This window comes from Coturnix japonica, chromosome 10 (assembly GCF_001577835.2).
Source record: "Coturnix japonica isolate 7356 chromosome 10, Coturnix japonica 2.1, whole genome shotgun sequence".
Taxonomy (NCBI): Eukaryota; Metazoa; Chordata; class Aves; order Galliformes; family Phasianidae; genus Coturnix; species Coturnix japonica.
The window spans coordinates 9,343,004-9,370,543 of NC_029525.1; the positions used below are offsets into that span (position 1 = coordinate 9,343,004).

Here is a 27,540-nt window from a genome sequence, read left to right on the forward strand (position 1 = left end):
ATAGAGCAGCATGTATGGCAAGGGAAGCAAAGCATGGAATGAAAAACTAAATTATTTTATCAAGTATAGACAACTAAATTCTTGATTAATGAATTCCAAACTTTCCTTCTTACTATTATCTACAAAAGTGTTTGAGATATATTCTCATTAACAGCACGGAAGTTAAACAAAATAAAGAGGTATTTTAAAACCTAGATTTGTAAGCTTTAAAAATAGATACATTTTATAGGTGAAATGGAGTGCAGATGCTAGAGACAGATACAAAAACATAAGCAGAAAGCCAGGCACCTTTACCCATTACTCCTATTCCAGGGAGTGGAAGTCTGCTGGCCATCCACTGGCTGGTGCATGAGAGATTTACTTGTACTGCTACAACTTTTCCTTCTCACATTGCACATTTCAGGAACTAATAACCACCTACACTAAGGAAGGCTGATCCCTGGTAGCACTTTTCCCTTCACGTTGATAAAGGTTGTGTTTTGAACATCCAAGGATGCATTTTCATTTTCCCCCAGTGGAAGATCAAGTAAAAGCTCGGTGATTTATTTATTTTGCAGTGGCCCCTCATATCAAGCCTACGATATAAAAACAGGCAGCACAATCCATAACAGCCACAGCATACTCTCTCCACAATGAACACACGTTTTGTATGTCCATCAGAAAGGCAGTACGCAGAGTATATGAATCCACTGAGCTGCAGAAAAGATCTGAAAGAAAACTGAAATAAGTGCGTGTCTCTAAAAGAGAGGAGAACTTTTTCTTAAGACAGAAAAATACTGACCTAAACCAAAGCACAGAAACACTAACTAGCACGCAACGCAATCCTATCCACACATCACGGGATCTGTGTTTTTAGAAAGTAGATTCTTGGAGATTTGAAGTATAAACTATGTACATAGCTCCCTCTGATGACCATTGGACACGATACAATGCAAGCCTCCTTTTATTTTTGTTCGTGCATTCAACTGACAGCTGACTGGTTAAATTCTAATTGCTTCCAAGTGAGGTCAGCAAAGGTATTTATCGAAAAGGACTGAACAACAGGCTCTACACACACATGCACGCACACGCATAAGCACACATCTCTCCAGCGTGTTGATTTATGGAAACAATTATTATTTTGGTGGAGTCTTTCTGAGCTGAGAAAGTTTGTAGCTGCAGTGCTGTGTCTCATGTTGCAAAAAGCAGACAACAGAAATGGAATACTTGGGTATCCAGCTCTTATCAACAGGAACAAGTAAGTTATCTGTCCTTTACGAGAACGTTTAACAGTGTCTAACAGTTAACAAGCTTTATCTTCGTTTGTATATGCTAGACGCTAAAAAGCATTAAGAAAACTGTATGTACTGATAAACTAAAAAAAAGTAGGAATAAAAACACAGGCTTAGACTCGAGTCTGTCTTGAAATTCAAACTAAGGAAACGTTACCTGATAATCGTGTTAATAGCAAAGATATATGCATGAAGTAATCAGCAGAATTTTACCATGCATGAGAAAGTATTTCTGCTGTATCAGTAGGGGATTTTTGGAAGGACTTAAGAGTGAAGATAGAACAATGTTTACAATCAGTTTAAATGTCTGTTTATGTAATAAATAAGTTATGTGAAAGATATCTACTGTATATACATTTGCATATTTATAAGAGTCAACTTAGCATGTCATACATTTATGTAAAGTACTTTTCAGTAGCATAATGTATCCTTGCACGTCTGTAACAATTGAGCATAAAGACTTACACATGCACCTTTTCTCACAGATCTTTTACTTTCAGTGCAAGCAGCAAATTCAAGTAGTACAGAAGGTTACAGCAACAAAGGTTTTTATAACTTGTGTCTTTAAAGGATATTCTGACTGAAGAGATATTAAAGAAGCTCTTCTATTTCGCCATTAACTAATAAGGAATAACGATCAGGATTCTAGAAGAGGGAACAATCACATTTAAATGAATCTGTAACTCATAAAGACAGAAGGCAGGTCGGTGACCTAAGAGCAACAGTCTACTTGAGATTTAATTTTCATTATGTTGTTCATGAACACCCAGAACACTGCACTATAATGCACAAATGGATACTGACATGGATCCTGCCAATTTTGCTCTACAGATCATACTTTTACATTATCTTTCTAATGGGCACTATATCTTTAGCTTGCAATGACATGACTCCAGAGCAAATGGCTACAAATGTGAACTGTTCCAGCCCTGAGCGACATACCAGAAGCTATGATTATATGGAAGGGGGGGATGTAAGAGTGAGAAGACTTTTCTGTCGAACTCAGTGGTATATGAGGATTGATAAGCGAGGCAAAGTAAAAGGGACAAGAGAAGCAAACAACAACTACAGTAAGTAATATCTTTGCTTTTCCTATTTGACTTCTAAGTTTTTAAGAATTTACACACCATTGTTTCCTTATTGTTGATTTATAGTAATTTCAAAAGAATTGTGTATAGCATACTGACCATTGTATAATACAAGTTTGCCAATTAATCCTACAGCAGGACATTTGTTATTGATTTTGAAATGCGTCATTTTAAATACTACATGGTAGATCTGCTAATGTATTAGTTACAGCTGGTAACTATTAGCAAACAGAGAGCCTATTTTAACAAGTGACTTAAGGTTGTAAGTATGAAAATGTATAACCACAAACTCTGCTCATAAAATACTTACGAAACATTAACCTACGCTTATAGAAACTACTTAAAAGTTTGGTATGTTTGAGTTAACAATTAAAATATATGCAATACTAGAAAGTTCAATGGAAAGAATTATGTAAACTGTCTTGCAAAATCTTTCAGAGAGCTTGCCAAGCCAGGGATCAAATCTATTATAGTTTCTGCAGTTCATTATTACAATGATCATGATGATGAAAAAATATTCTCTCCTCTTTCTTCCAAAAAGATGACTCATCTAGAAAGAATGGACATATAATATTTTGCAAAGCTGTAGCAAATGCAACTTTTGAACTGGCAAAAGAATTGCTGTGCTAACCTATATTTTTCACACATATCCTATATATCTCCCATTAGCAACTACTGACGACATCAATTTTACAATCACTATTTTTCATTGCTTGGCTTTCATGTTATATAGATGGCATACTTAAGCATGACATCTACTTAAAGAAGTAATGTCTTAAAACACAACAATAAAACACATAGGATTATACTGCACACTTCAAAATAAAAGTAGAAGACAGATACATGCTGGTCTAGAGTTTATAGTCATCTGAAAGATCAAATTTCTTTCCAATGATGCTATTAAATACAGTTTTAATATAGGATGCTCATGCCTTCGTAGTTTGTATAATAGCAGGAGCAAAAACAAGCAAACAACTAATTAAATCATCAAATGTAAGAACTGTTAGTGTGATTCATCTTTCAACAGAAGTTTACAGCTTATTTACTATAAAAACAGCACTTTTCAATGCTAAGCACCTACATAGCAGGCTTCATAATTGATTTCTTCATTTCATGACTGCATTAATTACTGTCACCTTGAGCACCTAAAGCTCCGTTGAGTAATGGTACCATTTCTTTTAAATTCTGTTTCCATATGCCTCTTTTCTTCCTGTTCTATTATGTAGTGAGCAGTCATATTGCTCTGAAAGACAACACATGGCCAGCAGCCAAATAAATTATTTGGTCCATATTCAAGAAGTCTCCCATTGAGTTCCAGGAGGACACTGTTACAATAGAGATCCATAGTGCTAGTTTGGAAGTGGAATGTAGCTCCCATAAAAATAACTGGAAGAACTATTGCTGGCAGTTGAAACAGTTTCTTCTGATTTTTGCAGAGAAGCAAATATCGGCTGTATCCATTTTTCCCCTGTTTATTTACAAACAAGTACTTAAAATACTATGGCAGCAAATAGAGCTCGGCAGTTATATAAATTTGTTTTTTGTGCTTTCACACTGCTTAACTAAGAACTGTGTTAGTAATTTAGCATTATTTCAAACTCAAGTAAGGTTCCTCAATTATCTGCAGGACTCCATGCTGCTGAAGCACACTAGTGACATCCTGAATTGTTTTGCAGTAAAACCAGCAGAGGATACCAGATCATCATGTGTTAAAGGCAAACCATTCTCCTGTAGAGTTTCCCGAGTACTTTATGAAGATTTACTGATGGTAATAAACAGCTACAAATTACAGAAACACAAACTTGAGTTATTATACCCTTACCTAAAAACACAAAACTCTTTCTGGCAAATCTAATGAGCATCAGAAGAAAAACAATCAACACTAGAAAGGTTTATCTGGTAAATGAGATGCATTGTGATGAAATGTCATCAGTAAACTTATCTAAAGTATATGGGAAATTTCTCACCATCTTAAACTTGGGTCCCTCTCCATAATTCAGCTGTTGTCCAGTAGGAAATAATACCTGAATGTTTCTGTTAGATAAGCAGAAGAGGGAAATACAAACAAAGGGAAACAGAAAAATATGAGCACTGAATTCCTGAGAAACTCAAAAATTTAGCCTTGTTTGTTTATTTTGCCAAACACGCAAATCAACAGTAAGAAGCCTTTCTGAGGATGTGTTTATGGCTCTACACTAAAATACACTTAGAGAAAGTGATGAGAGAGGGAGGGGGAGAAATAAAGCGACCTGAACTAATCTGCTTTCCCTAAGCAATTGTTTTGTTTGGTGAACATCAGCAGACAACTGGCTATTTTTAACCAGGATTTCTGAAAAGCATCATTTAAAAGTTGTATCCATTGCTAAGATGGATTGTTCCGTGGGTTCAAACATTGCTGCTCTGTGAACTCCAGTTCTGGAAGTTTTAAATTAGTAAAATGTAAATCAATCCTGTTTCTTAGGATGGAATCCCAGAACAGTTACAGCAAAATTAATCAATAGGTATGAAGAACTGCTCTGAGAAGCGTCTTCAAACTTTATCCTAATTTGCCACTAACATATTCTCTCCCCACTGAATCATCACTAACATGGGCTGCTAAACTGAAAATTAAAAAAACATTTTTCAACCAACATTAAAGAAACTGCATTGACAGCCTTGCAGAGTCAATGATTTGTTTTCAGCCCATGAACTGTGAAGCATGAACACTGTGAAGAGCAATCTTCACAACTAGAATAGTCTGTAGAATGATAACTTCATCATTCTACATGATAACTTGGGCAAGTGCCAAAGTACATGCAGCTTTTCTCAGCCAAGACTACAAACATAAGAATGCATAGATGGTGAGGGACTAAAGTTTCAAGTTTCTCAAGTAACAGAATAATTGTGCACCATATATACACAATGCATAAAAGTAACAGCTGAAAAAAAAAATTCTTAAGATGTTTATTTCATATCTATTGCATTAAGTGTGCATGGATTGAACTTCCATTACATAACAACGGCTCAAATCTAGACTCACTAATTGTAATTAACCTGACTTCATCATTCACTTGTTTCAAACTACATCGTAAGTTAATTGCTTAGTTCAAGAAAGGTGTGTACTGTATCAGTGAAAGCAAACTGATGAATCCCTGCTTGTAACAGTGATGACCTTGTTACATATGCAAAGAAAATCATTCTGTGTTTCAGAAAGCAGAGGAGCCTTCTGGTGGACACAAAACGGGTAACACAAAAGTAAAATAAATAAGTAACACAAGAGTAAACTAAATAAATTTTCACTAAGTGGAGGAAATCACTTTGCACTTCACAGAAACAGCTCTGCTTTCACACTGAAGACTAAAACACTGAGTGAGAAGTGTCAGACATTAACAAAACTAAAGCAAGAATTAGAAAGCAGCCAAAAGATGAAACCATCCAGAAAAATCTGTCATTATTTCTCTCTGATAATCACTAATTATACTTTGCCCAAGCATAAACCATTGGCTTTACATTCAAAAGTAAATTTGGTACCTTGTTCACATAAAACAATCTAAGTGGGCACACAAAACAGACCTTCAGAATTAATAACTGGAAGAAGTGAGTGATGGAGCAGATCATGGAGATAACAGCATTTTGTTAACTCTTCATCTCTGACAGAAAATAACTCTCTCCTAAACACTGCTTCGCTTTTAAGTTTGTGACTATGAATTTCATAAGATTTTATTTTTGTTCAGAAAAAAGGAAAGCAAAAATCAGACTTCATACTGACTCTATCCAAGAGGATTTAAAACTACAACTGGATGATGCTTTAGGACTTTCCACGCTCTGTTGCCTTTGGAATCTCATTTTAAAGACTTCAAAGGGCCTCTTAGTTACAAGAAAAGCCTTCCCGGAACCTGAATCCTAACATGTCTGATCCTATCATATTCCATGTGCACTCTAAACCCAGAAAGTGTCTGTTTCCTCCTCTTCTCAGTGGGTAAAGAGGACCAAAAACGTAAGAAAAAAAAAAAAAAAGATAGCCTAGTGATATCTAGGCATGAAATGGCTGCAATTCTGACTCAAAATTTTATCCTAAATAAACTTCTGTTGGAAAACTATTTTGGTCAGAATCCAATATTTTTCATAATGTTCAGCAAAATTAAAAGCCTAACTTGGTTTTGTGCAAATGTAATCTGTTGACAGAATCATCTGCATCTCAATGATTAAACATTCAAATTTGCCTAGAAACCAGAAGTATTTCCAATAGTATTTTATATATGCTTCTTGGGCAAAAACAGGTATTGGTATGCATAGTGTGCTTTCACATCAAATTTTACTTCTGTTCTTTATATGCACATTAAAGAATGGAGAAGATTCGATATTTGAAAATTGAATCCTTGAAAGCAGATATTAATGTAGCACATTTATTTGAGGGTTATTGTGCTCCAGCCAGGCAGAATCCCTGTCTTTGCAACTGCATTCTTGATTTTTCTAGAGTCTGTTGATTCAACCAATCTGTTGGCTTAAGTAGAAAACAAACCCTCACTCATGTGAAAGTGATTTTGCTTCGTGTTAGTACACTGCTAATCTTTTCAATTACTTTCACAGGAAGAAATTTCATTCAAATAGCAATTTATGTATCTCCTCTAGAAATAGCCTACAGTGCAATTATGACTTTCTCTCTAACGAAATATTAATTAATCAAAATACAAAAGATTTCTCTAGATCTCCCCAACCTCTTGCTCTTTTCCCAGCACTAGTGATAGTTACTGACCCTGAAGTTTGAACCTGTGATAGTCTGATTATACCTTTATCCATTCCGTATTAAAAGTCCCAACTTTTCACCATCAGCTGTCACTGATTATGTCTTTTAGCAAAGATGAAGGTAACAAATACCTGAGATATGACTGTCCTCCAGCTTCTACTGACTTCTTGCTAACAGTGCCCTCTGGGAGAAGTATGGAGTAAAAAGGAAGGAGTAAAGTCTTGAATCACTGCAGCGAGATTCTTAAGAGCTCACCTATCAGTTTTCAGATCTAAGTTCAACTGAAACACTATGACAGGGGTTCCAAACAATACAATTAAAAAAGTCTTTATTACTTCCGAATTCACCTCTTGAATCTTCTTCATCTTGTCCATTCTGTAGCATTTACCACAGAAAAAAACAAAACAGAAGCAGTTTATACTCGGTGTTCTTCCCACTCTGAGCACAAGGTGATTGCCTCAGCTGTGTAAGGAGCCGTGGGCTCAGGTGCAGTCAACAACCTCAGGAGCTCACATATACCAACAAGGCTGTGCCTACCCGTGTGCTTCAGAGCTGGGGGATGAGCTAAGAGAAATGTAACAGTGGAAAACAGACTGAGCCTACATCTGCTGTGCTTGAACTGATTAATCTGACTTGATATCTTTATAATTCAGCTGTGACTGCAGAGTTTTTCTGAATCACTCAAAAGTGAAACTTCTCAGAACTTCTCAGAATCTTCTTTGCAATGTCCCATTTTAAAGGAACCATCAATCAAACCCAGCAACTTACTGCAGTAGTTGACAGATAAATTGAAAATGATAAAATACATTCCTTCTGGCCCACATCTTTTCCTCCATTATTCACAATTTCTCAATAGAAAGAAAGAAAAAAAAAAAAAAATGAATTAATCAGTGCTGTATCACTAAGCATGTTAATTATCTGTCCTGTAGAAAATTTGCTAAAGTGACCCTGACCTGAAACTCAAGAAACTTGAGGCTAATCCAAGTTTTTAAGCAACTTGCTTACAGACTCTGGGAAAATTCTTCCAACTCTCCAGGCCTCTACACACACACAATAGTAATAATACTACTAATAATAATTCACAAGCTTAAAAATAAAATAAAATAGTGAAACAACTTCCAAATCTTCAAAAATATTTGTATTAACATTATAGACAATAAATACTTTTATAATAAAATACGGATTCATAGAATAGTAACAAGAATAATCGAACTCAGCAGCTTGACAGAGAAACAGAACTCAAATCTTAATAAAGCCATTTTACATATCGGTAAATAGATTTTGGCACATATAACACAGGTTATTTGTTATGCCACATTTGAAACACAGAACAAAAATCCAGACTTCTTCCTTCACAGTTTTCAGTCTTCTGTATTGTTTAAGTATTTGAATGTGATTTTTTTTTACATTTTGGGAATCCTGGAATACTGTGCAAGGCTGTTTCTTCCCCCATATTTGCCTTAAACCTCAGAAAGATCACGACATCCTAAAGCAGGCAATCACAGTTCTCCACACTGCAAGATGTACCAGCTAGTCATATATTTTGGAACACTTTCTTCATTAAAACTGAGTAAGTTCAGGCCACTGAAGGCTGTTACTCTCCTTGGGTGGCACAATGGTTTCATTGCATAATTGACGGTCTATGACTATATTTGGCAACAGTATTTCAATTGTTTTTTTTGACCTTTGACTTTATTTTTAATTTTTAATTCTGGATATGAGCTGATGGAAAGGTCAAGTTACCCTCCTGGTGTACATAATTTAGAAACGTTATTAAGAAAAAGTTAACAGTGAAAATTCCTGTGCCAGTAACAAAGGTTAACAATCATAGCGCTGGACTGTCATACTTCAAGACTTTCATAACACATGACATCATTCATACAAATGGAAAATTTTTTTTTGGTAACAATTGGTGTTGAAAAGTTGGAAATGGATATTCACAGATGTGGCCCACAACTTCATGCAAACACACAAAAAGGCAATAAAAATACCAATGCAAATCAATACACTTTCTTAGCTATTATTTGGCTTTGGAAACAACAAATGAGATGAGGATTAAATCATAACATATTCTGTTTACAGCATTCGCACGCTGCCTCTGTCACGAAACCAGTACCTGAATACTTCAACAACAGAAAACTAAGATCTCCTAAGATAGCTGGATTAGTCAAACAGACAAGTATATCCCAGTTAACAACAGCAGAGCTACGTCAATTTGTTCCCAAGCGAGCACCTGCTTTTTTGATTATATAGTAGAAATCTGACAACTCAAACTAAACACAACAGGCTGAAATATAAAAGAATCCTGGTATTCCTTCTAAAAACCAACATTTATGTAAAATGCAATCCTTCAAATTTACCTACAGACAGAATGCTGATAGATGAATACAAAACTAAATGAAAACACAGAGATCTATTTCAAAGAAATACTACCAAAATAACTTCTGAGACAGGCAGAAAAATAAACACCACTCGACTCCACCACTTCAATTACAATATTCTGTAAAAAGCCCTATTACCTATGAGGCGTTTTGTGGTTTCTGGAGGAGTCTCTTCGCATTCTTAGCATTGCTATTTCTGAAGTTTACTAGCACGTATGTCATATTCTACTTCTGTTTTTGGTAAGATGGCTTGCTTTCATCTGAATGTGTTAATAGACACTGGGAGGTGCTATAGACTATAAAAAGAAGTTGATCAGACTTGTCCTCAGTTATTTTGTTACCAGAAAATTTGATATTTTCTTAAGTAGAAAGTCTTTTCAAACGAAACCAACCATACTAAGAAGACCATATGTTCCTTAAAAACCTGTGCTAATTTTGTAAGTCTTTATTGTGACCTTTAAATGTCAAGTGTGTTTTCATATTTCAATCAGAAGTGGCTACTCAGAGTAAATACACAGATACATCTCCATTAAGGACAGAAACGTTGATGGGTGAACACATAATCTACAGCTGAAGATACTAGGATACCTACAGTAAAAAGGGAATTTTGAAAAGGTTGCATGTGCATCTGTGCTGGGCTGCAATCCCTGGGCTGCACAGGTGCCACAGTCCTGTGGATTGTTTGTATGCACAGCTGTAGGCAATATGGTGGTGAATGTGAGGTTCTATATGCTTGTCAGGAATGCATGAATACCCACTAGGGGAGCTTTCTGGCTTCTTGAATAACACAAAATGCTGCACGATGATGTTAGATTTGCATTTGAGCTGTCTACATGAACTCTAGCAGGGACAACGTTGAGGCTTTTCAGCTAGCCACTGAGCAGCTAATTTTGGGAGAAAATGTGGGTGTAGCTAAGAAGTAAAGAAGGCAACGCAGAGCAGGAAAGGAATCAATTACGTTTGCTACTAATATAGTTTTTGCAGCAAAGACCTTCTGAAAACAGAAGTACTACCTGATAGAAACTTGCAAGAAAAATAGAAAAGGTAACTGAATCCCAAAGGCTGCAGCCATGACCAATGCAATTGAAAAATGCAGCTTTCAACAACAAAATTCTACTATGCTAATGTATTTCCATTGGATAGCCAATGCAGCTTAGGGGCACAGACATCCAAGCAGTTGACTACATATTGGTGAGATTTTACAAGAATTTAGTAAAACAGGTCTGTAAATCCAACAAATGACAATTCAAGCAGCGAGACATGCTAGTGAGGGCCACCTTGCAAAAAAACCCATAGGTTTTCACAATGAGGAAGGATGCTACAAGATCCTCCTAATTAGCAGTCCTTCATGCTTGCTTATACAGGGAAACTGCACCTGAGAAGCCCTGAAATCACCATGGACACGGAACTTCCCAACACTACAACAAGAAAAACTGTAATGCTACTATGCTATAAGGACAAGGGCAAAGTCTTGTGTCCACAGTGAAATTATGTTATCCCCACCCAATGCTGTTGCTTCTATTAATTGAGCACATCTTATTATTCAATTACATTCAATAACATCAATTTAGTACAAAAAAAAAAGAAAGCCCCCAAAACATACTAAACACTTGTTGTCAATGTTTGAGCTGCAAGCATGAAAAATAATTAAATAATATTTGCGGAAAAGGTAATGTCATTAAGCAAAGGCCAAACTAAATACAACTTCAAAAGGCTACATTCAAACTACAGGTGAAAAAAAAGCCTATTTCCAGTAGCTCCACTCTTCTAACTGAACCTTCTGCATCTTTAATGAGCATGGAGATCCCGGCCAGCATTTCCATGACAGTTTTAAAGCCAAAACCAAACAGAAGGTGGATTACATTCTAGGGCAAGCAAGCACTTCCTTAGAACACTCTAAAACACCACATGTAAGTCAGATCAAAATTAATGAAGTATACTTCATCTCTAAATTGCAATACCCCCAAAAAACACTCAGGAAATAAATACTAGCACTCACCTTACCAGGTAAGAATACAAGAAACGTGAAGAAAATCATAACAGGAAACAAAGAGAGAGCCTTTACTCTGTAAGGAACTCTCCTTATTCAGCATCGACTAACTAAATTGTGCCAGCTGTGCTATCCTGCTGAGCTAATCAATAAACAGGTGTTCTAAGACTTCTGCTCATTCACATCCTGCTACCCCTACAGCACCAATGCTCTGTTTCAGGGCTTTGCTATTCAGCCTGATCGTGTGCTCCAGCAGCTGTGAGGAAGTTTTCTTACCAGGGCTGTAAAAGACAAGTGCTCTGGCTTATTATTCCACCTTTCTACCAATGTAACAGCCATGTGTTTGGGTGAACAAGTGCTGGAGTTTGTAGTTAATATCTGTTAGTTCAATGGAAATAAAACCAAACGATACACAGATTTTGAGTGTAAACTAAGGAGAGTCTGCATAAATTATAAAACTAAATGGCAGGAATCCTAGGCCACTTACACTTGTCCCTTTAAATGCCTCATAAGTTGAGCAACAAAAATAATACGACCATTAGTAAAACCATTCTTGGGGATTATTACGCACCCACTTCAATCAGAATGTTCAAACAAGTAAACTGGTGCCCAGACCACTTGATTGTAAATATCAAACTAAATGAGTTCGTATGACTTCAATTCTGTCTGCTTCTTTGTGTGACTTGAGAAATTCAGAAATGCAAATAACTGTCATGCAACAAAATTAAAGGAAAAAAAAAAAAAGATTGCCACATTTTTCTAGGAAACTATTACCACATCTTTCAAAGAAATCATGCTCTGCTAATTTTTTTAACTAAGTAATCAAGTGTTTTGAATTTGAATTGATCTATTTTAATCAAGTTGTTCTAGGGCATGTTCTCAATGATTCAATGACAATTTGTGAAATAGAACTTTCATCCAGATGGAATACTGGAAGCAAAACTAGTCTATACAGCAGTGATAAAACCAGCACCACTTAGAACAAAGGCAGATTTTTTCATATGATTTGTAACATGCTTAGTAAGGTGCTGTACAGCCTAGCTCTGATCCAACCAGATTATTTAGGAGAATGCGATGAGAATTCCAAGGCCTACATCATATAAGCAGAAAATGATCTTGTGAGAGAAGTTCACTGTAATTGCTGAGGAGAAATATTCAAAATCGTTTCTCATTTGGAATGTAATAAATACCTATCTTTGTCAAAAGAGAACTGAATTTAATCCCATTTTTCTTCTGATAGTTTCGGATCACAGATTATTATAATGCCTTCTCATTTGTAACACAGCTATGGATACTTTCAGATGATGTCAGTACGTGGAACTACCAGTTACAGCTCCTGTTTTGCATCTAGGAGCTGGCTACAGCTCCTAGAAAAGTTTGCTCTCTTCCAGCTCCATGCCCATCCCAGTGGGTCTTTCTTTGTTTTCTTCTTAGCCTCTTTTAGGCAGCACTAGAGAATTATTTGTATATACCATCTATGGTAATCACATGTGGTGCAATTTATCACAGTGGTATTGTACAAAAAGTGCCTGATTTGAGCTGTGCCAGACTGTGCCATGTTTATTTCATTAATATAGGTTTCAGCATGAAAAAATATTCCCTCATTAATGCACAGTATTTGATTGAAAACTCAAAAACACAGAGATGTAATCAACATGAGAAAGTAATCATTGGGAAGTACAGCATAAACTTTCATTTCAACATATATTCAAGACTCGGGTGTTCTATTCCCATTGACTTACTGACTAACCATAAAGAACTATCATTAATAGCCTAAATAGCCAGTTCTGAAAGTGAAAAAAGAGTATTGTACAGCTGTGGAGGAGTTAAGTTACTGACTAGTGGAAAAGCTATCTAACGCTGTGATTCATCAGGAAAAGTTTGCTCAGGAGTTGAAAGACCCATATTAGGAGAGAGAAAAATACAGACAGTGTGTAAAAGCCTGGCTCTCCTGAAATCAGTCTGAGTTTTGTTACTGATGCCTACCAGGGGGCTGGGGAGTTAATTTAAAGGATGCCAAATAGAAACTCTTGCTTCTGCAATTCCGCATTCTTTCACTTTAAGATACTGTTTTGTAACATCGGCGGTACAGATTGGGAATAAAGAAAAATGAAATTCTTATTCCACCATTAATCTCTTCCTGACTTACAAGTCAGAATTAGTTATCTGTATCTTACTGACATCTATCTTGTAGTAAAATTCCAATTCCTATTAATTCTACAGAAGATACAGGCTTAGGGACACAATACATCATGATATACTCAATTTAGGATACTGAGTAGAAAGTATTTGCCTTATTTACTCTTACATTTAAGTATATATATTTAATAGTAGAATGATAAAAACCTATTTTTGTGGAAATTGTTCTACAGCGTAATATTTGCATTCCTCTATGAACCGAGAATACATTGATAGTCAGGGGGGAATTCACATCTCACAAAAAGAGGATGAAAAAAAGAGCACACACAGACCTTCTCAGTCAGTTTTGGTAGTTTTTCTCCACCAATGTCCTGTTGCAATACAGCTGGTCACAGATATTTTAAGAAAGAGATTTATTCATCACATTAACTGCTTGGAATACCCATAATTGCTTTAGTTAGAGCAAAACCGTATCAAATTCTTTACCAAGAACAAGTTTTTTGTGTATATTTTAAAAAGTATCAATATGGGCATTTTCAAACATCATAGACCAGCTGCTTTCCAGATTTTAAAGGAGTCCATATAGTCTGCTACAGATTGTTCATATATCCCTTCTGTGGAGCCCATCAAAACTTCATGACATTGATGCATAAAAAAGCAAAATAAGAATTATATGAATTGTCATAGAGAAAATAAAAAGTGAAGCATTCCCAAAGGCCCCTGTCTGAAGCTGTTATCAAATGCTTGAGTGGTATGAGATCTTCCATTTGTCTAAAGATCAAGAGAAAAGTCTGTCTTTATGCTTATGCCAGTGCACTGCACTGTAGTCTATCAAACAGGCTGTTTGATTATTGTCAGAGATGGAAATTTGGATTTCAGCCAATATAACAATATGGCTGCTTGGATGGATCTGAATTTAAGGTATTTAATATTTTAACAGAATGGTCACAGACAACTTCATTATAAACAGCCACAATGCAGTGATAACGTAGTACCTGTGTGCTGAGAGACAAGACAACTAACTACTGCAACTCACAGGTACAGAAAGGCTCACATCTTCCCTTCTGCAGTTCAGGGCCATACAACATATTCCTTAGTTGGTAAGGAAAGTAAAACGTTTCTTTCACATTTTAAATAGTTTCCTACAGCTACTTGAGAGCCAAGTGTTAAAGCAGACCAATTTGGTAATGTTTTAAAATTGAACTGAATCATGTTGTGTTAATTTCTATCAAAAGGACTCTTTAATCTTTCTAAGGGACTTGTTCACTCTGAGCCAGGTGCTTAAGAAAGGCAGAATGAGGCAGCAGTACACACAGAAGATCCCATTCTAAACTACCCTGTAAGGTGGCTATTGGGGTAACATGAACAAATGGCTGATAAGGCACAGCAGCTTTCCAGCTTCATAATTTCCCTTTTATATGTTCCCTCTGTGTACCCTTTGCTGACTTAAATGATTATAATGTAACTGAAATAAACAGAACTGCACTGATTTACACTTGGGGGTGTAACAATCAGAATAAGAGCTAGAGAAACAGCATTGAGTACGCAAACCAATAAGGCATAACAAAAATGTGCTTTAAAGAAACTCTTCGTGTAATGTGGCTAAGGCTTTGCTCTGTTAACTGTTTAGTCTGCTGTCTTAACTCTGTGACATTCCACAGTTTAGCTGGGACTGATAACTTCTCTTCAGAAAATAACGTTACATTACCACATCACTGGAAGTAGTTCTAGAGCCCGTCTTTCTTCTTCTAAGTGAATGAATAACTTCAACTAAAATGCTGGAACATTATTTCCATGTTACACTTCAGAAAAGCAGAGCACAGAAAGGCTGTGCACCAGTGACAGATGGTGCAAGGTGCTTATTACTATGTGCAACGTGATGAACGGTCCCAGTTGCTACTGGAATTGGGTTTCATGGCCACCACAAGTGCTGTTATGACAGAATCTTTCTGGAAAAGAAGATCTGTCAGCACATACTATGAAAATGAAAATAATTAGCTATACACCCCAGGCATGTGTGTACAAAGCCATCACATTTCAGAATCTGCTGCAAATAGCCACAGATGGCATTATAAGGAATTCACTTCGGGAAACACTTACATGACATCAGCTGCAATAGTTTTCTCACTTACTTTACGATAATTACACGTGTGGGCAAAACTAAGTGTATGCATAACTTCTTCTGTCAGCAAATTCAAAATGGTGAACACCTGCTTTTCACTACATCCCAACATTCGTAGTCAGGACTGAAAAAAACTTAGGAATGATTTTGAAACGGGATAATTGGAGTTGCGTTTAAAATAAATATAAAATTAAAGAGATATTTAGCTATAGCTCCCACAGTATATTTGCTCTGGCAACACTAATTGGTCCTGAGTCAGAGAAACAGTTTTCTCCACCGCTGCTGCTGTTTTACTCAGTTTTGCTGTGGAATCATAAAGATAATAAAGTCCTAGAGATTAACATGAGGAAAGTAACACATTCATCAATATCTGGTCATGTAAATAGAAAGAGAGGTTTTAAAAACCTGCCTGTGTGCATGTAAATGGCAAATACCATATTGATTTTCATAATCAGGATGATACATTGGACAGAATTTGTTGAGAAGTGTTCATTAACTAGAAGTAAATTAATGATATCAGATGAAATAAAGGTAAAGATCTATTAAGCTATTTACAAAAAACATACAAATAATCAAGACAAAAAGACTGTTGGATAATTAGCACACTTTTTGATCCCTATTGTGAGTATGACAAAAGAAATATCAGGTATAAAAATCCTTATTTATTTATAGGAATTAGGTTAGATCATTTGTTTGGTTTTTTGTTTTTTTTTTTTAAATTCAAGTTTTGAGGTTGTGGTTTTTTTTTCCCATTTTCTCTTTCCATTAGCTTTCATTTCAGTGTTTGGTCTAATACATATTTTTCAAATTCAACTAAAATCTAAATTATTTGTTGGAAGCAAACAGAACAATTTGAGAGACCATGTCATATAAATATACGTCCAGCAATGTTTTGAAGGCAAAAAGAATGAGCCAGGTGGTTTCTATCACTCCCCACTCTGGTGCAGGAAGGGGTTAGTGTGGTTTTCTTAGCAGCTTCTTACATTTTGTACCTTGAAAGGAATTATGCACTGCTTGATGTGTTGTGGGTAATGTAATTGATGTATTTAGATGTCTGTCTTCAGCTGGTCCTACCCCAGGTAGCAGATCTGATTTGGAAATCTAACTGAAATGCATTCAGTTGGGTAGCATTGGCCCTACATTTGACTTAAGTACTTAGAGTAGGAAAAGCTGAGTATCTATCCCAGCAGAGATTGCAGTAGTTAAGAATTAAATTTTCTGAACTGTGTGAAACAAAATCATTCAGTCCAAAAATAAAAACAACTTAAAATTATTCATCCCTATGCCAGTGGCTCTTCAGTATAAAATTAAGCTCTGGAATACTGCGGCCAGCTTCTTTATGTGTTCACTTTTTGAATTTTACTGACTTTAAATAATTCAGTTACTAGCTGCATAGGGGAACATTTTCACTATGAAAAAAATGCATTTCATTGTATATTTAAAATAATAATATAGATTTCAGCCCTAAGAATGTCATTATGATCATTCCCTGAGCGTTTAAAAATAGATCTCGGTAATGTTTGTCAACAATGTACAGTTCTAAATAATCCTGAGAGAATAGGAGGGAAATTTTTAGACTCTTTTTGTCCCCAGCATGCAGCTACACTGTTTGTTTCCCAAGCCCCTGTCAGGGATCAGAAAAGCTGGCACAGGAATGGCTGGAGACACTGCACTATGCAGAGCAAAACAGCCAGTCCTTGTGAGTGAGGGGATACTGCATACGAAAAAGAGCAAGTTCTGGTTTTGATGCATTTTTGCCTCCTTTAACTGGATGAGCCCAGCAGTGCCATGATACATTTATGCCATCTTTCCTACTGCCTGCAGCCACCTTACCCAGCTGTTATATCACGTAAAATGCACCAGGAAATGAAATTCTTCAGAGCACAAAACTGACAAGTAATCCATTTCTTATACCAACAGAAAATATCTGAATATGGATTATTCTTCTTAGAAAAACAGATGAAAAAGTCTCCCAATGAAAAGACACAACTAATTTTACATCAGCAATGATTGCTAATTCTGCACGGGAAAGGGGAAGGAAATTTAACCCACGGTGACACTGGGGAATATTTCCAAGACAACAGCTCTTTCTTACATGAAAACATGAAACAGGATAGTGACAAATACTGAAGAAAAAGTTGATTTATTTATAGGACACTCTGGTCTAATGTGCAGTTTTCCATGTTTTAAATTAGCAAAAGAGCTGTAGGGACTGAAGCTCTGAATTTGAGAATTTATGTATCACTAAATGAACACATCTCATTTTGCTGTGAAAAGGCTAATCGGCAGTTTCACAGAGTTTCGCTGTTCTGAAGCTGGATCCTAAACATCTGCAGCACTAAAAGAGACAGTTCATTCCAGTGAAATTACCACGGGAGATTTAAATGCTAGAGATATCTGTGATATGACCGTGATTTGTTGTTCAGCACTAAATTATTAATCTTCATAGTGCTTTTAAACACTTGTAACTATTCTGTAAACAGGCATTCCATCATCCTTTTTTCCATTTTTAATACCAGTAAATTATTAATGCTATAATAAGAGAGTGCTTTTTCAGTCTGGGGGTTAAGAATAGGATTTTATAGGATACCATTAATTTGAGAAGATATACTATTATTTTTCACTGAACCATATGTTTAGCTGCAAGGCAGTTTTTATTGGAGGGAAATTTACTTTCCAACAGAAACGAGAAACAACAACATTATATAAGAAGCTGAGCAAGAAAATATTTATATGCACCGTGGAGCTGAGCAAAACTGAAGGGTTCTAAATTAGTTTAATGATAAAGTGAATGACTGACTGGGACAGCAGGTTACTCCACTCACTTGCTGTTCACAAGTGAGACGTTTCAGCTGAAAAGTTCCACAGTTTTTCAATCTACTTTAGAGAAAAATGTCACACCCTTTTGATTCTGAAGATCAACTCAACAGAAAAACTGCAAAGAAAGTGGTCGCAAGCACCAGTGTTCCCAAGAGACATTCAAAGGAGAGGTGATTTTAAGCTTAGCTCAATTCTTAACACGCTGTCATTCCAAATGAAGAAGGATGCATTTGATTTGCAAATCTATCTAACCCACCAACATTAGCAGAAAGTCAACATAAAAACAAAGCCAAATGATACAGTACAAGGGAAAATACTTTCAGAAATCCGAAGCTATTTCTCTTCAGCAATAATTCACTGCAATTCAGTTACTGAAATCCACACTACTCCACTGCAGTACTTAGTGGAGGTAAGATTTACTGAGTGTTGTAAAACAATGAGCACTGCTTCACATTTATCATTCACTTTGAAAAGTAACTAGAAAACATATTTTTGCTTTTAATATTTCTTACTGCAGATCAAATATGATAAGTTTGTGAGTAAAAAGGCTGCTATTCAAACCAGACTTCTTGTGCTGTGATACCAGTAATACATATTCAGATGGACAGATTATACCTTTGGTGATGCATGTGAAACTCCAAATACTTTGCACAGTGCAGACTTAGGAGAGGAACTTAGCTTACTCCTTCCTTTTCTGACATAATGGTAAACACAAATCCAAGTACACATCTTGTAAGTAAAATAATGATGTTTGTAAACAGTTATTTTAGCTTCTTCCTGAGCCTTCTTTCCTCTTTTTGGTTCTGATCTTTTACTTTTCTGCCTTCATGGAATTATTAAGTTAGCAGCTTCTTAAAGAATCCTTGACACGCTGCCAACACTGAAACCAGTCAGCTGTTGAACACCACCAGAACGATGTCCTTATTAGAAAGCTGTTCTATCTAGTAATCCATGTTTTAATCAATTTTTAGTCTTAAGAAACAGTGGATACATTTACGAACCTTCAAATGTCAACGAAGTAATCTTTAAACCATATGTATATGAAAATCCAACAAAGTACAACAATATTTTGATGAACTTTTGTTTAGCAGTTCATAATTTTTATATATTACACCTACTGTTCTCGTGCCCAATGAACTGCAAAAATAAACTTATTAAATATCAGCCACTGATGCTTAACTAAACAGTTGTTCTGCATGCAGAATCTTATAAGCAAATTCTTGAGGATGCTCGGCCAAAAAAGATGCTGAACTGCGTCCTCTAGGAATACTTCTCTATCAATAACTACAATTCCTTATACAACTACAGTTTTCCTGCCTGGAAACCACATACAGGAGGAAACCAGGAGTTTTAAGTGCTTTGGGTATTTGTCGATGGTATCCAGATGTCTGGGACCTCACTGAGGCAGTGCCTTCAGCTGCTCTGCTGAAAATCCTTGACAGACTTGTACATTGCTTATGTGCAGGTCATTTTTATAGCCATCTGCATATCTAGAATGGTTCTGATAGTCTATGCATACACAGTAAATGTGTGCATGGATACGACACAAAGCCTCTAAACGAAAACTTTTTCAGTCTTTCATATTGGTCTCTGCCATAATAGCAAAATATGCTATGTCTTTCTGCCATAAAATCCATCTTCTGAGTGTCACAGGGAGAAGTAAGCAAATTGCAGTGAAAAGTGGGAAGTGACAGTGAATATTGAATATACATACTTATGAGACAGGTCTGGCACCTTGTTTTCTGTTACCACAAATAATGGCTTATTCAGAATATATCTACAGACAGAAAATTCCTGAGAAGGGGGACAACCTAATCTCTGCTATGAAAACTATTATGATGTGTAATTTTAGACCTATTTCTACTTACAGAGAATATGATCATATGTTCTACAAGGTACCACCTGCTAAACACTTCCGCTCTCTTGCTAAAGAGTATGTAACATAGAAAAGCAAATTTGACATTCTGTCAGTTACAATTTAACAATGGGGGGATTATAGAAAAATAACTAAATATTACCCTATCTCTTAAATCAGTAACATTATTTGTTACCATTAGATTTGAGAGAGAATGAGAACACAAATACAAACCAAAATACAAACTTTTAAATGCATAAGTTTTAAAATAGGATCAGGAAATAAAATAACTTAAGCACAAACTAATACTTCACATATATACTCCTATGGGTTACTACTTTTTTAAACCACTGACTTACAAAACTTCTTAAAGAAACTACCCATTTACTTTCAGAAATCCAACACTGACAGATTCCTCTGGAGAAGCATTTCAGATGCAGTATTGCAGCTGATGAACAAATTTATCGTGCTGCCTCTCTCAGTGCACACATGCACAAGTAACACTGAGAAAGCTTTAGGAAACTCTTGTGTAACTGACTGTAGTGATTTGTATTTCCTTGTTTTAAGGGGTACAAACAAACACTAAATCAGTAAAACCTGGATCAAAAGAACAAATTGCATTAACAACCATAAGGCACCGTCTTGTAAGCAATGAGTGCATTTTTCTTGGCCTTGAATCATTTTTCTAAAAGTCACTTGAATTCATAAATATGTACTCTAAATTTAATTAGAAACACAAGTCAGACGTATCTTAGAAGTTCCACTTTGTTTTGACTTATTCTCCTTCCAAGTTTTTTCTACCTTCTGTTTCCCCATTTGAAATTTCATGTTTTATATCAAGATGATCCTGACTAGGAAAGGATGCACGAAGACATTAAGTCACAAGTGTTTAGTTGTCAGTGCCAGCCTCCTTTCCTCAAAAATTCATCAATAGAATGCTTTATCAACTGCAGTACTCAGAGAGGTGACAGTTAAGAACCACAAATATATATTTATTATAGAGAGTATTTTAAAGCATTTAGTATATTTTTAAAAGTTTTCGATATATTGTCAGTATTCTGAAAGAAAATAGCAGAAGTATAAAAGAATATACGGACATTTTATTTTGCTTTTCTTTCATTCAAAACCTACTTTGCCATTTCTTCTTCCCTTTTTTTGAGCATTTAGAAGACTACAGCATTCTTTGCAGCAGTAGGCAAAATTCCATCTTACCCTTAAACATATATACCCAGCAGAACAGAAGAATACTGGGATGAAATTACTGCTGGCTTTGCTGAAGAATCTACTGGATGTAAACATTTCTCTTTGTATTAATGCCTAAAGACATTCTGATACTAACTAATAACAGTAGTAGTGACCAGAAATACAATGGAACATTCAGTGGATACCAACAACATATCACACATTTGGGAAAAGAGATGGCAGTGTTCTTGAAAAGCTCTTCTTAAACCTCCCACAATCTTATCACCCAACATACTGGAGCAGCTCCCTGCCATGTGAAAAGATGGCTTGCTGAGTATTTTTGTTCTCTGTCCTTTAGCACAGAAACCAAAGGCGATTCAAAACAAAACTATCAAGTAACACCAGCAAAGGAAAAAAAAATTGCACAGGAGAAAGCTCAGTTTTGTGCTACTGATTTAGCGAAATGCCAATTTTTCTACTTAAATTTCCAGCCCAAGGTACTGTCCTGTTCTCCAAGTCACAGTCATGAAATAAGTCCCCAGGTACACAAGTATATGTATAAAGCACTGAGTAGCTGCCATTCTAGACCACAAAGCATTTGTCTCCAAAAACAGAAGTATATTCCACACACGAAAACTGCTGTGTTAACTTACTGGGTTACTTTCCGTATTTTTTTTTTCTACTGGATTTTGTATCAACTGTCTGATATTTAATTTGCCTCAAGTGGTTAAAAATACTGCTGCCAACATCCATAGACATCATTTTCTAAAGAGAAATCATAGGCTATCTCAGATGGGTGACCTTTAAGTACACCAGACAGATTTTCAGGTCTGCAGGAATCTTCATTCACTCTGGCAACTCTGAGCTATATTTGATATGCTGACCGTACAACCATATAAAATTGTTTGGAATTTCATGCTGATTTAATAGAAATGACAGTTGTTTTCAGTTTTACATGCCCATTTTCAGTTTTTTTCTCTCTCTTTCTGGCTTTAATTTGATTTCTTTCCCAGCTAATTTGTTGTATATTCAAGTTCTTTTAAACCTTTCCTAAATTTTTACATGGATTCTTCAGACAAAGCAACTGGAAAACACAGTTTACATTTTCATTGTTAACTCAATCCTCTATAAAACTTGATTGGTTTTTGGCCTTGTGAACTTAACCATCATCATCATCTTAATCATTTAAGATTGTCTTTAAGAAATGTTGAAATTATTAGAATTTTAGAAGGGTACTTGAATGAAACAATTCTCAAAACCTTTTCTCTTTCCTCTTCTGTCTTGGTGAATTTTTCTTTTTTTGTGAATAGACACTGAAAGGATTAGAACTTTTTACTTCACAAGGAAGCCTCAAAGAATGGACTTGCTGAAATAAGACAATGAAAGTTGTACTATTAAACTGTGGAGAAGAGGTAGAGGTTATCCTTAGCAGAATTTCTGACTGTCCAATTTAGTTCTTCATCATTTCTCTGAAGTATCAGGTGCTAAACCAACATTTGGGAACAGACAACAATAGATCCCACATATAAAACAGCTCACCGTTTTGTTCTATAGATATTATGGTTTATACACTTTAGGTATAAAATTGCCTACAAAAAACAGCACAACATTTCTTCTACTATCATTTTTCTGCAGTTACTGAGATTTACCTACTTGCACTGATTCAGCTAATAAGAACTAAGCACAAAGACTTGGGTTCACAGTGGGGGATCAATGAAACTAACACATTTTCTTTCATGGTAAATTCATGTCTTAAGTGCTGTTAAAAATGGTTCATCAGAATGGTAAGAATTGCTTGGCTGACATCACTATCCACATAAAGCCAATAAAACTAATCTTTAGAGTAAACTGCTGTACTGTCACTGATTTTAATAACACCAGTTACTCAAAATCAAAGGCCTTCCAGCATTTATGAATGAGATTACTGAGTTACTTTCCAGTAAGCCAAATGTTCTTCCTGGTTTGTCCTATCAAAGACTTAATAGTGGTACTGAATTTCAAAGCAGAAAAGATTTCATTCACAGACTTGTCTAAATGTAACAATGAAAACTGTACTACAAACCATAAACGTTAAGAACATAAGCATAACCATATCGGCTCAAATGCTGATTTATTTTTCCTCAGCATCCTCTTGGCAAAAATCACCAGAACAGAACTGACAGAAGAAACAGAAAATATCTGTGGTTGACAAAATTCTGGTTGAACAGATTTCTTACCTCATGACACCTACTGGTAGATCTGTTTCCTATTCATAACAAAAAACCTTAGTATCTATTTACCATCATTTCTCTTGTAGTAATGGAGTTATCAGGAACACACAAAAAAGAAAGACATGCTAATATGATTATAATGCCATATTCTATAATGTTCTATAAATATTCTATAATCTTGGTATCTTGGTATCTTAACACACATTCTGAATGGAAATTAAATAAGGAAGGACAACTAAAATGCACTTCCTCAATCTTATGGCTGTTATTTTATTTTTTTATATCCTCTATCAATTTCCTACTCTGGTGCTATATTAGAGAAATTCACTTTTGTTTTATCATTATAAAATTATAATCTGAAGAGACAGTGATTTCATTATGCACATCTCTTTAACCTCAAAGTTTGGGTTTAAATCAGGCTAAGTATAAAAAAATAAATAAACAGAAAAGTAGATTTGATGTTTTCACAGTCATATGGCATTACTTATAAGCATAAAGATTCCTTTAATTATTTAATAGGTGTGGAGGGAAAAGTTGGTCAACTTATGTCTTGTGTGCTCAGAAGCAACTTGTAAAGCAGTTAAAAAAGTAATGAAAAGTCTGTCCATGTTAGATTTAATATTACTCAAAAATCATTCTTCATTGTCTGTGGAAGGCCCCTGATATTGGACATTAAATTTAACCATGTGACATAACTGTGGTGCTGGTATAGATAAATTAATAAACCTTCTGCATATGACTTCTCAACCTCAGCAGCTTCTTTGCATGGTTTCTGTATAAAGGAAAACTTTACTTTCTTAAACGTCCATGACACTTTGTAACGAACAGAACAAGTAAGTTCCATACAAAAGATTATTTGTAATGTCTCAGTTTTCCAAAAGTTTACTAGAAATGTTTCCCTTTCCTATATGATTTAATTTAAAATTTTGATTAATTGTAGTAATGCTACATTTCTGAAATAAATAGAAGAGTTACTGAGGCAGAGACTGGAGAAGGAAAGTAAGTTTACCATATGCTGTCATCTTGCTAAGGAATTTGCATCATACATCTTAAAATAGAGTGAGAAGCTTAGTGATGATTCGAGTAAAGAAGTGCACAAGATGCTGCCTCGGAGACCTAAATCTAATAAATGCTTTGCTAGAAAGGGAAAATTTCTTGTTTGGGGATTGGTTAAGACATAATAGAATAGCAACGATCTAGAAGTAGGAGCAGAAAAATGAGTACACGCAGTCTGTGATAGGCCACAACATTCTCTGAAGAGAATCATGAACATACAAGCGCTGTTTCCAGAGAGCTCTATCTGGTTTCTCTTCTTTGTCTTGAATGTTGCCAATAGTACAACATTTTTAATGTGACATAAAGTTTGTATAATTATTTATCTCATATTCCGTCACTAAAATTTATGGAAAGATGCACAGATAGACAGAATACTTTAAAAATGTGCAATTCAAAGGCATCTTTGGATATCTCATCACTTCTGTGTCAGGGTGTTGAACGTTATTTATGTAAAGCTAATCCTAATTCTGGGGGCACATAATCGCTTACAATTCTGAGGAGCGTACAATAATACAGTATCACATACGCACAATAATTTATGAATGTAAACTTATGTCTTCAATTACAAATCCATTGCTTTTCATGCACAAATTGTAACAAATACAATGTAGAGCCCGTTAATGATCTCTGAATACATCTATCACATAAACTGTCATTTCAAAGAATGTATAGAATATCATTTTGATTGGTAACATTTGTCATTCAGATTTTCTCTGCAAGAGGATTTTAAAATATTTCTGCTTTTCTTATTTCTATCCTGAACTCATCAACCGGAAGAACTATTCTGAGTTTTATTTAGATGATGTTAAGCATGCACATAAACAACATTTCTATCTGAACTGAGTACACAGTAGAAAAACAAATACCCAAAAATGAAATAAAGTAATTCCTACAGGTTAGTATGTCAATATCTACTTCGTTTAACAAAAAAAAAAAAAAAAAAAAAAAAAAGGCTAAAATAACATAAAAATTCTAATAATAATATTGCCTTAGGCAAAAGCTTTTGGCATTTCCTTTTTAAAAGCAGTAGTATTTCTTAGTCCCGTAGCTTCAGCCAACGGCAGCTTACTCAAGGAAACCTACATTCCTATTAGAATGGCTTGTTTTACGAACTCATTCTGAATCTTTCATTTTTTTCAGTTCTGTATAAATAGAAAATTCAAACATAAACTTCAAAAAAGAAAAAGTCCTCTCCTTCAGATAATGGCAAGCATAGGCAGGAGAGCAAATGGATATAAACTGTCGCTGAAAAAATGCAGATTGCAAATTACTACAGAGTCTGTAGGCATTAAAATAAATCAAGCTCTGGAACAGCCTTTGGCGGAAACACTGGGGGCAAAGAAATAACAACTCCAATTTAGTATTGGCAACGTTTATGAAAAGAGAATTATCTGATGCAGTTCCCAGGCTAGCAGAACACTGGACTTGATGACCCAGAGATCCCTTCCACTCTCATATTTTTTGTTTGGCTAGATGCAGATGTTCATCTGTTTTTCAGCCTTGCTGTGGTTTCTCTCAAGTGAAATTTAAATGAAAGTTAATACAATTTTTGCAAGTTTCGGTTAGAAATTGCCCTTTGTAAGAACTGTTGTTAGGCCTGCAGCAGAGTGAGACTTCTCAAAGAATTCTGAAAGCTTTACTTAAAGTTGGCTTAGCATTAAGAAGTAAAACTGTTCAGAGAAATGAATGCCCAGCAGGGCACACAACAATAGAAGAGGTGACTAACCTACTGGTGGGGAAAATGGGAGTGAAAAAAAGTAAGTAATAATGTCAAGACTGATACAATTGTAGTATCAAGGAAGGGAAGACAGCAAGATGGATGTTATTAATATTAAGATATAGAGAAAGTATAGGAAAAGAAACAGCAGCAGCATTCATGCCTTCTAAAAAAATAACTAATGACAAAAATATTATCACGTGAGGTAGCTGTAAAGAGTCAATACAGATTTGAAAGGAAAGGTTTTATTCAAGAGGAAGGTCATTGGTCAGGAGACCAGCTGACGCAGTTCTCCCCTCCTCCCTCACTCCTCTCCCTGTGCTTAGCTGTTGAGTTTCTGCCTATAGTTGAACTGGCCCTGAAGGACTCTTTTTCCTACAAGTCACAAGGCAAACAGTCCTGCACAAAGTTCTGTATGTGACCCAATATGGAGAAAAACATCTCAAACTCAGAAATGTAAATCTAAACCATTACTTAAAACAATAGTAATGTTTAAGCTTGAAAACAACCTAGCATTCCTTAACATCTTAAATTAACCTAAGTATACTTTTTTTACGTTGCAAGTAATTTAAATGTTATCAAAGCAACTATAGAAAACTGTTGCTGATACACATCCGCCAGATAAAAACTTAAAGAAACATACAGAAAAACACTCATTATTTTCTGGTTTTGAATAAATAAGGTCTCAGTGCAATTTTTAATTATTTTCAAATACAGGTATCTTTGCCCATTCCTATCAGTCATAAAAGCATGCAAAGGTCAAACAAATACCTTATCTTATATAAGACACTGTGGTCTGTTTCCTATCACTTTCAAGTTGCAAGGTTTACACTTGTTCATTTGTGATACAGCTACACGTGTCTTCAAAACAAAGGCTTTACACAAATTCCTTGAACCCTGATGGCTACGGATGTAATTCTTCTAAATGAAACCCGGAGTACAATAAATCCTAACATCCATCAATTCTTTGAAAATATAAAAAT

General features: G+C 35.4%; 2 protein-coding genes across 11 annotated transcripts in view; one reads left to right on the forward strand and one right to left on the reverse strand.

The window, feature by feature from the left end:
• The window catches only part of LOC107318736 (protein FAM227B-like), a 123,153-nt gene that overhangs the window by 76,190 nt on the left and 19,423 nt on the right, over nt 1-27,540 (reverse strand). The gene's annotated exons all lie outside the window — the stretch shown is intronic.
• Nucleotides 930-27,540, forward strand: part of FGF7 (fibroblast growth factor 7) — a 28,568-nt gene continuing 1,957 nt past the window's right edge. Inside the window, exons 1-2 of one of the 3 annotated variants that reach the window (XM_015872927.2) lie at nt 930-1,237; nt 1,757-2,341. In XM_015872927.2, coding sequence (XP_015728413.1) covers nt 2,056-2,341 — 286 coding nt within the window. In that variant the 5' untranslated portion in view covers nt 930-1,237; nt 1,757-2,055. The remainder of the gene's footprint in view (nt 1,238-1,756; nt 2,342-27,540) is intronic. The other 2 variants (XM_032446780.1, XM_015872929.2) reach the window with 2 other exon arrangements.